Source organism: Buteo buteo, chromosome 2, assembly GCF_964188355.1.
Source record: "Buteo buteo chromosome 2, bButBut1.hap1.1, whole genome shotgun sequence".
Classification (NCBI taxonomy): domain Eukaryota; kingdom Metazoa; phylum Chordata; class Aves; order Accipitriformes; family Accipitridae; genus Buteo; species Buteo buteo.
Genome location: NC_134172.1, coordinates 18353536 through 18366783, shown reverse-complemented (window position 1 = coordinate 18366783; position 13248 = coordinate 18353536). Strand labels below are relative to the sequence as shown.

The 13248-nt window shown below is 37.1% G+C and overlaps 1 protein-coding gene across 1 annotated transcript in view; it reads right to left on the bottom strand.

The window, feature by feature from the left end:
- ODAD2 (outer dynein arm docking complex subunit 2) overlaps nucleotides 1-13248 on the bottom strand; it is an 88058-nt gene that overhangs the window by 45967 nt on the left and 28843 nt on the right. Inside the window, exons 10-15 of the mRNA XM_075022453.1 lie at nucleotides 10081-10227; nucleotides 9583-9792; nucleotides 9188-9424; nucleotides 7668-7778; nucleotides 6990-7144; nucleotides 3298-3540 (exon numbers count right to left, since the gene is read on the bottom strand). Coding sequence (XP_074878554.1) covers nucleotides 3298-3540; nucleotides 6990-7144; nucleotides 7668-7778; nucleotides 9188-9424; nucleotides 9583-9792; nucleotides 10081-10227 — 1103 coding nt within the window. The remainder of the gene's footprint in view (nucleotides 1-3297; nucleotides 3541-6989; nucleotides 7145-7667; nucleotides 7779-9187; nucleotides 9425-9582; nucleotides 9793-10080; nucleotides 10228-13248) is intronic.

Here is a 13248-nt window from a genome sequence, read left to right as displayed (position 1 = left end):
AATGTACAATATTTCCCTCAGAAGTTAACTGCACTGCTTCATAGAACAGTTTTTTATAATCCATAATAATATTTTATTCCTTATATGAGCATCCTCATCACTACATACCTTTGAATCATTCACAGAAACTACATGAGCTCCTCTTTTGGTCTGTATGGTTTCCACATACATACTGCTGCAAGTACAACCACGTTCAAAATAGAAGACTGCTCAACTGAATATTTAGTCTCTAAGCCACCCTTTGTTAAACACACATGCAGCTAATGAAATGTAAGAATATATCTGAAAATTCTCAATCTTTATGAGGGCTTGATACTCCCTTTAAATTTTCCTGCTTTGTTCTGCGTTTCTAGTACATATGAAAGTCAATGATAGCAGAATCCAGAAAAATCATCATAGTTTTCAGAGTTTCTATAGTGCCAAACTAAAAACTGTAACTCTTTAAACGTAACTCTTACCAGATGACAAAGAAAACAAGACTCAAATTTGCCTGCCAGCCAAATTTGTCAGGAGAAAAGCTAATGGTAGAGAACAACTGATCTCCTAGAACCTGTGAAGCCATTCTAAGGAATAAGTGATTATGAAATAGGGCATGTAATAGGGATCCAGCCAGATGAACCAGGAAGACCAAAACCAGCTAAGTATCAACCTGCAATAGGAAGTTCTCATCACCTATATATACTCAAAGGCTACAAGTGGCTTTGCTTTGCTTCTTTCTACAAGACAACCTTAGCATATCTCCACATCCTTGTTAAGATACAGAAAGAGAATGAACTCCACAGTAGTTTCTAAAAGGCTACTTTTTGTTCTGGTCCCAAATTCTTTAAATGGAACAAAGTGATACTACAGACAATGTATCCTTCATGTCTTTGGTGACTTAATCTTCCCCAAAAGAAGGGCAGCAGTTTGGATGAGGAGCTACAATTTCAATTCTTGCTGTACTGGTCTGAGAGGAGGAAAAGGGAGAGGAATGGATGTCCCTTTTTTGGGGTGGGGAGGGTGCTCTTAAGTGCTCTTAACACTGTGAGAGCCTGGGCGCTCAACCAAGCAAATCACTTAAACATGTGAATAGTTGCATTGGTGTCAATGTTTCAACTAAGCATCGTTTTTAAATATTTTGCTGGATTGGTATCAAACTTATCCACACCAGGATGAATCATGCCTTGGGAAAAGACAGCAGCATTATCTCTTCTAGTACTACAAGTCTAACTGTCCTGGTTTCAGCTGGGATAGAGTTAATTGTCTTCCTAGTAGCTGGTAGGTGCTATGTTTTGAGTTCAGTATGTGAAGAATGTTGATAACACTGATGTTTTCAGTTGTGGCTAAGTAGTGTTTAGTCTAAAGTCAAGGATTTTTCAGCTTCTCATGCCCAGCCAGCGAGAAAGCTGGAGGGGCACAAGAAGTTGGCACAGGACACGGCCAGGGCACCTGACCCAAACTGGCTAACGGGGTATTCCATACCATGGGACATCACATCTAGTGTATAAACTGGGGGGAGTGGGGGTGGGGGGGAGCGCCACACGGGGACTGGCTGGGTGTTGGTCGGCGGGTGGTGAGCAATTGCACTGCGCATCATTTGTACATTCCAATCCTTTCATTATTGATGTTGTCATTTGATTAGTGTTATCGTTATTAGTTTCTTCTTTTCTGTTCTATTAAACTGTTCTTATCTCAACCCACAGGTTTTATTTCTTTTCCTGAGTTTCTCCCCCATCCCACTGGGCGGGGTGGGGGAGCGAGTGAGCAGCTGCGTGGTGCTTAGTTGCTGGCTGGGGTTAAACCACGACACTAACTAGCATAGTACATCAGGTACACGTCACAGTCTTGATGATGATGATGATAATAATAATAATCATTTCTGTGTAACTTTTTTTGTAGTAGTAGTAAAAAGTATATTCTACTCTTGATCTAAGATCTTGCTTACTTGTTAATGTTTTAAAATATTTTTGAAAATATTTTAAAAGTTGAGAACCTTCAAGAGAGAATATTTTCATATGAACCAAATTTGACATTTGATTCCTTTGTCCACTCTTCGCATTTTGTCCCAAACAACCTGTACTCTCTCCTCCTTAAAAAAAAGATGGACTTTGTTCTATCACAATTTTAGCAGCAACTTGTGTTATTTTTCATGCTTGTACTGACCACGTTCCAGTATGAAGCTATCCATACTGGATACTACAAGTGACAGTCCTGAGTACTGGAGTATGTCTGAGGTTTTATAAATATCAATTTATATTTGTTGGCATTTAAATTTCTCAGTTGATTTACAGTGTTAATTCTGTTAGGTTAATACATTACTCTAAAGGCTGATTTTTAGTGTGATATGTCATGAAAGCGATTTCATTTATTTATACTTTTATGCTACATGGCTAACTGTTCATACAACCCATGTTTACAGTTGTGTACCATCTAGCCTTTTGCCACTGGGTGACAGCCAAAGCATGAAAACAAAAGCCCTATTCAGGAAAATAATTCCCTGCACTGCTATATGAATATCAAGTGAATTATGCAAATCAGAACAGGAGGAGCTTAATAAAACTCTCTTTCTGACCTTCCTTATACATAAGGAGGGAAATATGCTGAGAATGTTGAGGTAAATATCCCTGTAAGAGAACAGTAAGCACAGTAAATGCCGACCTCAACATTTAACTGGAACACTTAATCATAAAACTCAAGGATCTTTGTAAGCCGTACAAATCTACATCACAAAACCAAAGAGAGCAGCAAATCTCTCAGTAAAAAGACAGTTGTCTCCTTTGGTTTTGCAAAGGAGTAAAAAGGGAGAAAAGGGTCCCAAAAAAGCTGAGTTAATAAAATGAATGATGGAGAGGGACAAAACAGATAAAATACAAATAATACCCTACTTTAAAAATTTTCAAATTATTTTTCATGACTGTAAATGTGCACATTTACTTTTAGAATTACTTTCTCTAATTCAGGCTATTATTTAGGATCTGAGAACAGATGTAAAAGGAGAAGGCAAAACAGGTACCTAGCATACAGCACTTAAAAATGGTGCTCTGTAACTTTGAATTTTAATAAAAATCTATTTTCTAACAGTTTATCTGATTTTCCCCAAAATGCAAAGGCTTTACATTCTATATATTTCCTTAATGATTTTTTTTTTATATATATATATAGTACATTTTACAGTTGGATGTAACTAACCCACACAGCCCTGTGGAAAACAAAAAGTAAAATATCATTTTAAGTCAGATTAGAATTGGCTATATTTGTGCCAGAATTACTAAACATTTTTTTTCAATATTTAAAATACTATGAATATGAAAAGCTTACGTCATATTTTCAGGTTCTGTTGCACAAGCTCCCACTGCTTTGGTGACATTCACAAGCAGTGCCTGATCAGTGCCAGTAAGTAACTTCACCAGAGGTGGAATGCCACCACATTTACGGATAATAGTTCGATTTATTTGCTCTTGGCAACATTCTCCCAGTGCTCCGACAATATTTACAAGGACTTCTTCAGGCTGATCACTAAGCAGTCCTACCAAAGCTTCTATGGTTTTATATTCCCGAAATCTGAAAGACAGCAATAAAACCAAAGTTGTTATTTTTAGTATGTTACTGTTATAAGTTTAAGTTTATAATTAAAGTATCATTCTAATTGAATTACAATGTTTAATTTCTGTGTGTAAATTACCTTGTTGAAGAAATCACAATATAGGTAAACCATTCTGATCAGTTCTTGAAAGTGTGACATACAGCATAATTTCTTATTCTACCTTTTTAAATACATTTCTCTAATTTAGCTATCTAAGAATCTCCAGGGTAGTTTGAGGGTTTTTTAAAACTTGACATGTGGATGCAACATATATAAATAGCTGAAAACATACTGGAAGACTGGCAAGTACTGTGGCATCCTAACTTCCAGTACTTTTTCCTGCCATGTTAACAATAGCTAAAGTAGTAGTGTATCAGGCTCTCCTCCAACTCTCTGGACCAAAGGATCACCCTTACTTTTCACTAAATCTTAGCCTTTAGAGAGTTTGCCCTGATTACTTCTATACTTAGTTCAGGCCTAATACGTGCATTTTCCTAAGGTCACACCTATAGTTCTAGTATACTTCTATTGTACTATGTTAGATTCCATTTTGAAATTAAGAAGTAAGTTGACAGAAATTTGAGTTGACTGCCATATTAATACTTCCCTCATTCTTCATAGCACTTCTGGTACTGAAAATCAAAAATATGTTTTTAAAAATCCTGGAGGTCCTATCCTACAAACAGATGCATGCTAAACCTCTGAAGTTCATCTTTCAGAATAGGACTTTATTCCTCAGTACTGCGGTCATCTTCTAAGTTTGTTTTGTTCAGAACTTAAGAGGAGTCTTAACACTTAACAAATACTGTATCTTCCTTTCATACATTTTCAATAATACACCTTGACAATTCCACATGGTATATCAAGCTAGATCTAACCTGTATATTATCGAATGATTTATACCTTTGTGTAATTACACATAGTTCCTCCCCTAAAGAGAGAATTTCTCTGAGGGTAGAGTTCTCATTTGTGCTTCCCCCAAGGCCCCTAGCTTCTGGAAATGTCTACTTGAGTTACAAATACTCTGTATTTTCCAGGAATCAGTTGTACACGTGGCTTTCCTTTCATACGAAGGAATAAGACTTTTTGAGATTTCGATGACAGAACTAGAACTGTTTCAGTAAAAGTTAATCTTTCCAATCTGGTTTATCAGTATAACAATTAAAGTGACTGAGAAATGAGAAACTCTCCTATTTCATCATTCAAGCCTTTGCTTAAAGAGGCATCTTCCTCTCTTTGTTCACTGTAATTTGGAAGTATCCCTATAATTTCTTTTCAAGAGAAAACATCAACAGCATGAAAAATGAGCTATAAAGTAAGCAAACAATTTAAAAAACAACCCTGATTTTCTCTGGCTACTTTATCTGTGTTGCATATCAACTGCTTCACACATGGAACAATACGAGCTGGCTCTGCAATGGGCAGGCTACACTCTGACAGAGCTGTTGGCTCGGGCCATCTTGTGTCTAGAAGCAGTACAGCTGCTTGCACGCAAACTGGAATCTGAGCTAGTCAGGCCCAGGCACCTGTATCAGCTCATTGCTGAGTCAGCACAACATCTCAGCAATGTACTTCAGGTATAGGAAATACTGTGGAGTAGTTCAAAGATAATTAAGTGGCCCTGCAGGAACCAGCAGGGTTTGTTAGTTCTAGCTTCATGCCAGACTTAAGCTCATCCCTCCAGATCTACTTATGTGTTTTCATATTATCCTCCCTCCCTGCTCTGTAGTGCCCCCCCATCTTGAGTTTGGATAGGGCTTACTGCTTCAGACTCAGCACTACATAATACATTAATTCAGCTCAAGCCTGGAGCTGTGCCTGGCTAGTAACCTTCGTGGAGCATCAAGCACTTGCCAAAGATACGTGAGTAGCCCAGCAAAAATCTGTTTGCATTTGGACAGAATTATTGGCTACAGCTATACTAATAAATAAAACAGGCGAGGGCTCATTCTCTAGCCCTAAGGACAAGAAGCACAACATAGCATCCATATGGCCTAAAATCTCTTATCCTCACAATTCAGGGTGGCCTCACCCATTCTGCCTAATGGAAACAATCTGTTGCCTGTGCTGTTCCCAAGGAGTGTCTGGGCATTGTCTGGGAGAGTGCTTGCTGGCACAGGCCAAACTGTGTAAGGGACTGTGCTAGCAGTTAAACAGTATGGCTAATCATAACATAGTGCCTGAACTCTGAAAGGTTTGGCCCTGTTTATTTTACTAGTATAGAGAGAGCCATTCAGTCCATCTCATCACTGATTGATCCAGAACCAGGATGCCTCTGTGCAGATACCCAAAGCCCACAGAAAAGAAGGACATACCCTTCTGAAAAGCCAGTTTACTGTGCAATCAAGAATGCAAAAAGCAGTAGGGCAGCAGTAGAGTACGTAAAGACCATGGCTCTGTATACTAACAGTTTGGGAACTCATTTAGGACAGTAAAAAGCCAGACTGCAAACCCTTATTACTGGAATTCTTTCTGATTTTTATCCAGCAGTTATCTATTGCATCTGCTTGTCCAGCAAGGTACACTAAAATTAGGACTGCAAGAAGAGGTTAGCTCTTACTGATACTCTTTCGAGCCTATGAATCTTACATTCCTCTGTACAGAGCAGCACAACTTCAGCAGGAAACCTAGCAGATACTCCAGTGGAGCAGGCTTTTTTTTGAGGTAAGGTGCATCAATCTGATAAATTAATTTTAGATGAGGTAATCGAGTATTCTCAATCATTAAGCTGTTCCATGAAAGTTGGAGGGTGATAACTCCTGTTGTCACATTCTCAGATAATCACTCAGGGCCCTGATACTGAGAGGTTATAGGTACCTATGGTAGGACTCTCATCAGTTAATTCCACTCATATAGAAGCTGGGTGTCCAGACTAAGCTACTTTTCTGAGACCCTTCTGTAGTCAAGGAGAGAAGCATCTAGGCTAAGTATCCTAGATTCCAGTATACTTCCAAAGTAGGTGACCTAACATGTATTGGATATTTACCCTAGAATGAGATAATTTGCTCTCTGCTTCTCCTGACATAAAATGTTAAAGCTAAGTGTGCTAACTACTCTCTCTGCCACGCAGCAGTGATTCCGATTTGTAAGCTACAGAGAGGAGCGGGGACATCAGATACACCCACGTGTCAAACGTTTAGTATGTGCTAGTACACCTCCTGACTCAGTGTCCTATATCTTAACTATTCTTTAGAGGCACCAATTGTCCCCATTGACTCTTAAGATTCTAGGAACTTAACACTGTCTCCACTGTACCCTGATAAGGTCAGGTGGCAATTTTTTAAGTACTATAAAACTTAAGTTGAAAGCCCAACTGATTATAAAGTGTGGTTTTGAAGAATCATGACATAACAATTTTGAAAACAATAGAGGCCCATAAAATCAAAACATGATAATGTAATAAATGTTTGCAAAATTAAATTGTTACTTTGACACATTTTCTCCACTGATTGCACATTTCCAGATTGCTCCTGTCACAGCTGCTAGAAGTTGTTTGTTTTCAGAGTTACCAAGCAGAACAGACAGTGGTTGTAGACCTCCATGCTGTCTAACCAGGTCACGTGTTTCTTTATCTTCCGCACACTATACAAAAAAATTAAATATATGTATTATGTTAAATATGTAAAATGATGTTTTCAAAAGCCAGGTGTATTATTTTGTAACTAGTAAAAGCTAATACAGAAGAAAACATAAATATTTTATTAAAGTATCTGAATATGCTATCAACTCACCAAGATAGTTTGACAGTAAACTGTTACTGTGTATGCAGCAGTGCTTATACTGTCACATTGTCGACCTTGTGGGAAACAAACATAAAAACCAAGAGCAGCTCTTTGCACGGTATGTCCTGCCTCTCTCCATTGGTTGCCTGTGCTATTTAGGGCTTGCACACAAGAAGAGCAAGTAGGAACTTAATTACAATATTAAATATGCAGCCAAAATATTCTCCTAAGAATTATCCAAAGACCATCCAAAGACCATTTTTATAAAGTAATTTCTTACACATTAGAGAAATAGTAAAACTAAGAAATATTAAAACTGACAACCACGTGAAAACAAAGGGCTAATCCTGGCTCCGTTCTACTGATCATAATAATACAATTACCTTAAATATGGCACTTGCACAATGCATCTGAAGCTCCTCATGCTCACTACTCAGATTTTTCACAAGGTTCTCAATCATTCCTTCTGTCCTTATTGCAAGTCTGTAACTTGGCTAAAAAAGATAAACTGTACCTTTTAAATCCTGTATATTAACAGTTAATAACACTAGTCACAATAATAATACAGTGCTACAATTCTAGGCTTTGATATTGAGAAGCCTTGTACTTTATTTTAAGCACAAGTCATCTGCATTGCCTTGAAAATACTATTGATGTTCTCAAAGTTAATCAAACACATAAATTCTCTGCAGTGCTCTTGAAATCACCTGTAAAACCAGGTGCTGCAATGCCTTTTTTGTAGCCACCTGGCTTAAACAGAATTCAGAATATTCTGAAAGGTGTCCAGACTCCCTGCTCAGAGCCAAGGAAAAAAAAGATGCTTCAGAATGGGATCAAGAAGTACCCATTTACTTCATCGAGAGCCAGCAGCCAAAACAACAGATCTATTCCTAGAACAAGGTTAGAAAAATGTTCTTAGAATTAAAATTTTTTAGTGAGTTTTTCTTCCAAATTTTAACCCACAGGCATTGTAACAGGGGACCATTATTTGAGAGAGGGGAAACATCTGTGTAAGAGATGCATTTAGCGTTATTTCCAAATTTGGCCAGATAAAAAACCCTCAAAAACTTCACCTTCTCAATATAGACTTACTGAAGCTAAAATCTGCTGGGTTACTGTCTCGTAGAGCATGCATAAACTTGTGTAGTTCAAGAAGCTAAGTTTGAAAATACAAAGTGTCTTATAATGTAAAATCTTTTGAAAAATCATGTCTTCCATGTCTCAAATTCACCAAGCAAGAGAACTTATGTATATTTTTGACCTTAAGTGTAATGCACCTTAATTTCAAATATGATTCCACAAATGGAGAAATAACCACTCATATGGCAATGGTAAAAAATACTTGTATTCAAATTTAAAAACTGTAAAAAAGTAAATATACTCACAATTGAGTAAATACACTCAAAATTGTGAAACCTGCCAAGGAACTCTGTAGAAAAATCACATATATTCCTTTCTTCTGTTTGCAATCAATCAGACACTGTCTTACCCAATTCACAAGAACATTGTAAACCACACTGCCCGGCACTGCATTGGATCTTCTTGGCCACACCTGCAGGTTAGCTTTGTAGAATTTAAATGTCCTGATTAACCAGAATATAGCATCTTAAGTTGCCAAATTTGTCAAGCAGGATGAAAAAAATTAGAAAAATTTGAAACTGGTTAAGGATTTCATTTCTATATATCTTCTTTCAAAGACTACTCCCAGCATTTTAAATAAAAAATATATGGTCTTTACTTCATTACAAGCTGTGACTTTCTCAAAAACACTTTGACCACAGAAAGCATCTACTTCCTGATGGGGTAACTGTATTGGTTGAAGTGACAGTCAAACATAATGCTTCCTTTTAGTAGCAAACTGTTTTAATGATTAGAAATAACTTAGCTGTATGTGTTTACTTACCTCTGAGGCACATTCTTGTAGTGTCCCCACTACTGGGGTTAAGATGTTTGCATGTGAAGAATTGAGCCATCTAGCTAATAATGGAATGCCACCAGCTTTACGGATTGCTGCTTTATTTTTGGTGCTTTTGCTGCAGCTCCAGAGTGCCAAAGCCCCACAGCGTGCTATTTCAGTATCTTTTGATTGGTATGGTGTTAGACTGGTTGGTTCCACTGAAATACATTCCAAGAGCCCCACCTAAAAGACCAATTTTTTCAATTATCTATAGGGAAGTTTGATATTATACTGCTTTTTAATGATGGTAATCTCTACAAGAATCATGTATAAAACACATAATGTATTTTTTGTACAAAAATATGCATATAACAAGGGTACAAGTTTTAATGTCTGCTTACCAATCTCTTGATACCTCCATGCTGCCTTACTGTCCTTCGTGCTTGTTTAAATTTAGCAACATTAGCAATTGTTTCAGCTGCCAAACATTTTAGATCTTTATCTGGAGAGTCCAGTATTTTCACCATGATCTGTAAGCCCCCAAGATCTGCAATTGCATGTCTGATCAGTGTATTTTGACTAATTTCCTTCAAGATTTTTAATGAACCAATCTAAATAATAGAAGATAACATAAGTGAAACATTATTTAAGTATACATAAACAGACAAATTATTTAAAATGCTGGGTTACCTAATGCATTTTATCTTTTATATTGAATCAGAAGAAAAGAAGGAAACTGAAAGTCAAATAAATTGATTTTCTAAAAAACCCTTGAAATTGAGAAAATACAGAAATGAGAAAGAAATCAAATTTTCTTTATACTATATAACTTTGCAAATTGAAAAAATAAGTCTAATAGAAAAGGTGTATTCATTGCTCTATTCAACAAAGCTACTTACCTGACATTTAATTTCTTCTGTATCAAGTAAATTAATTAACACTTCAAGACATCCAATGTCTCTGATGGCCAGCTGACAAGTTTCTTGAGCCAGATTGAAATCTCTCATTGAACACAATGCAATTACAGTAGCTGTTGGATTACCTCCCTAAAATAAAGCAAATAATTAACAAATGTGTAAAGTGCATTTAATATATAAAATCTCTTCTACTAGTACTAGTAAAACTACTACTAAAGAAAAAACATGTTAGATTATTTTGATGTTATGGTGTTAAATAACAGACATAGTAAGAAATTGAATTATTGATAGTCTGCAAATGGCATAAAGATTGAAGTGAGAGTGAACAGCACAGGTGACAAATGACTAGTATGGCTTGATGTGAATGGACTAGTAAATTAGGCAGTCAAGTATTGTGAGTTTTGTATGAGTGTTTGCAGATAGCAAAAGAACATACAGTTAAGATACAGACATTTCAGAAAAGCTATCTGCATTCCTTCCATTGGTATTCACTCTGGAACAAACTGATGAGATTCCAATGGGAATCTTCCATTGTGGACATTTCAGAGGATTTTCCTGAAACTGAAGCCACTGTAGAAAGTTTTTATAAAAAGACCCCTCACATGGTGAACAATAACAATTTGCCATTATTAGATAGTATTCAACTGAGTTATAAAGGAAACAGGGTAAAATAGTTGATTCAGGAGAAGTGGCATGTATCCTCTTGCTTTAAACTGCCCTGTTACCAATGTCCTGGGAAACAACAAATGTGACATCAACTTGAGAAGAGTTCAAGGGTTATCCAAGGCCTTTTAGCCAAATATCTGTGCTGGACAAATTGGTAGACTGTAATAATGTTATAAATGAATTTAGTCTCAAACAGGATTCCAAACAAAGTTAACAATTTATTAAATGAATAAAGGCAAGCAAACAGCGCTGGGCACGTGGGGAGCTTCTGCTCTACCACAACGCGCGCCGTGAAAAACAAGACAGCTTCTTTTATAGTTTAACGTTCGTTACATATTCATACTAGGCATGTTCTTCTCCATCTCCTGGTTGTGTGGGTGCTTAGAAACTTATCTCTGACCAGGCTCCCCACTGTACGCGCCAGACAGCAGACATCCTGTGTAACAGCCGACACCTTGCACAGCACCAGCTGTGATCACCAGAACCCGAACAAGTACACAACAGACACCTCCCCCTCAACAAATACATACAACAAATGGCCCATCAAGATCCCAAGCACTGCAATCCCTGAGGCCAAACACACATCCAAATGCCTCAGTTCTCCTCCAGGATAGTTAACAACAAAACCGGTTTTGGGATGGCAAAAAAAGAACGAACTATACATATCATCTGTCTCCTCCCAGCCTGCGGTTATACAAGGATCGACAAAATGGTTAAAGATTACATAGGCAGTGAGGGTCACATTTTATTATGCGGCCCTAGCATTGTTTATATTGACACGAATCAGATGAACATATTTCACAATAAGGAACAGAATTAGCAGGCATCTGTCTAAATATGATATTCTTGCACCAATATCATATGCTTAGAGTCACCATGGATCTGTTAAGAGAAGTCCTACCTTACAACACTTACCAAGCTTGCAGCAATGGTGATCTAGTTGATATGTCTAACTGTACTCCATACGGATTTTGACAAAGTCCCTCCCTGATTGCTTTTAAAGAAACTAAGCCACTATATTATGAGAGGAAAGGTCATTGCATGGATTGAAAAGAATGACTAAAGGATAGGAAACTGAGGATAGGAGCAAATAGTTCAATAAAGGGATGTGATTTAGTGGAGTTCCACGGATCTGTGTTGAAATGATGCAATTCAACATACTCATAAACACCCTGAAATATGGAAGGACTAGTTATGTGACAAAGTTTGTTGATGATATTATGATTGAGGGCCAGTTGTGACAAACTGCTAAGAACTTACTAAGACTAAGAGGGCAATAAAACAGCAAATGAGAAAATGAGAAGTGATGCACATCAGAGAAAACAATCCTAACTCCATAGATGAAATTATGGTTTTTCAGCTGACCATTAAAAATCAGGAATTATATCTTGAGGTTAGGGTAGATGGCAATCAAAAAACAAATGGAATATTAGGACTTATTTGGAAAAAATAGTGAACAGAGAATGTCACTATACCGCAGTATAAATCCATGATTCACATACACCTTAAAAACTTCATGCAGATCTGCAGCCTCTTCTTCAGGAAGGTTCCTATAGCACTAGAAAGCTTTCAGAAAAGAGGAGCAAAGATAATTCAAGGTTTTTTCAGTCTAGAAGAGGGATGCCTGAAGGGATATGGTAAACATCTACAATGTTAGGGATGGCACTGAGCACAATAGATAGGGATTGACTGTCCAATGTCTCTTTTAATACAGATATAATATCTTTTAGTAATGAGATATAATAGGATTCACGTTAAAAATAAATAAAGGGAGTTGATTCTTCAAATAAGGTAACAGACTAGTGGAACTAGCTGTGAAAGGATTCTGTGAAAGTTAGAAGTTTTCATTGAAGGTCAGTAAAACCATATATATCTCATTCACTTTTCAACTCCCTGAGCTAAAAACAAGTGGCGGCTTGGAGAGTATTAGAAAGCTGTGTGTTTGCCCTGTTCTTACTTAGTCCTGGCATTCACTTGTGGTCCCAGGTTTCTTCTGCTTGGTAGAACAGGAAGAGAGTTTCACACTACTATAAGTTATGTAGTCAGGTTTCCCACATTTGTGGAAATCAGAGGTCAGGGCATCTGGAGTGCAAAAGATGAACTTCAACCACAGGAAACTTCCATCCCAATCATGTCTCCAGTCCTGTTGCAGTCAGATAATTGGGATACATTGTCTTTTGATCTACCCAATACAGTTTCTTTTATGTCTAAATTTAAGGTCATACACTTACAAATAATGAAAATAGGACATAGCTCAATATAGGAGTTCTATCCTGGAAACCAGAGCATATAAAAAGACTTGAGATGTTGAATATGAATTTGAGATTACACTGTAACATTTGATTAAAAGAATGAATTTGGGGATGTATAATTAAAAGTACTGGATAGGAACATAGGTATTATCTCTTTTTAGGCACGCATGCAACTACTACCGAAATTCTGTGTCTAATTTCCTTTTTTACAGTTCTAGAAGGAAAGTGAAAA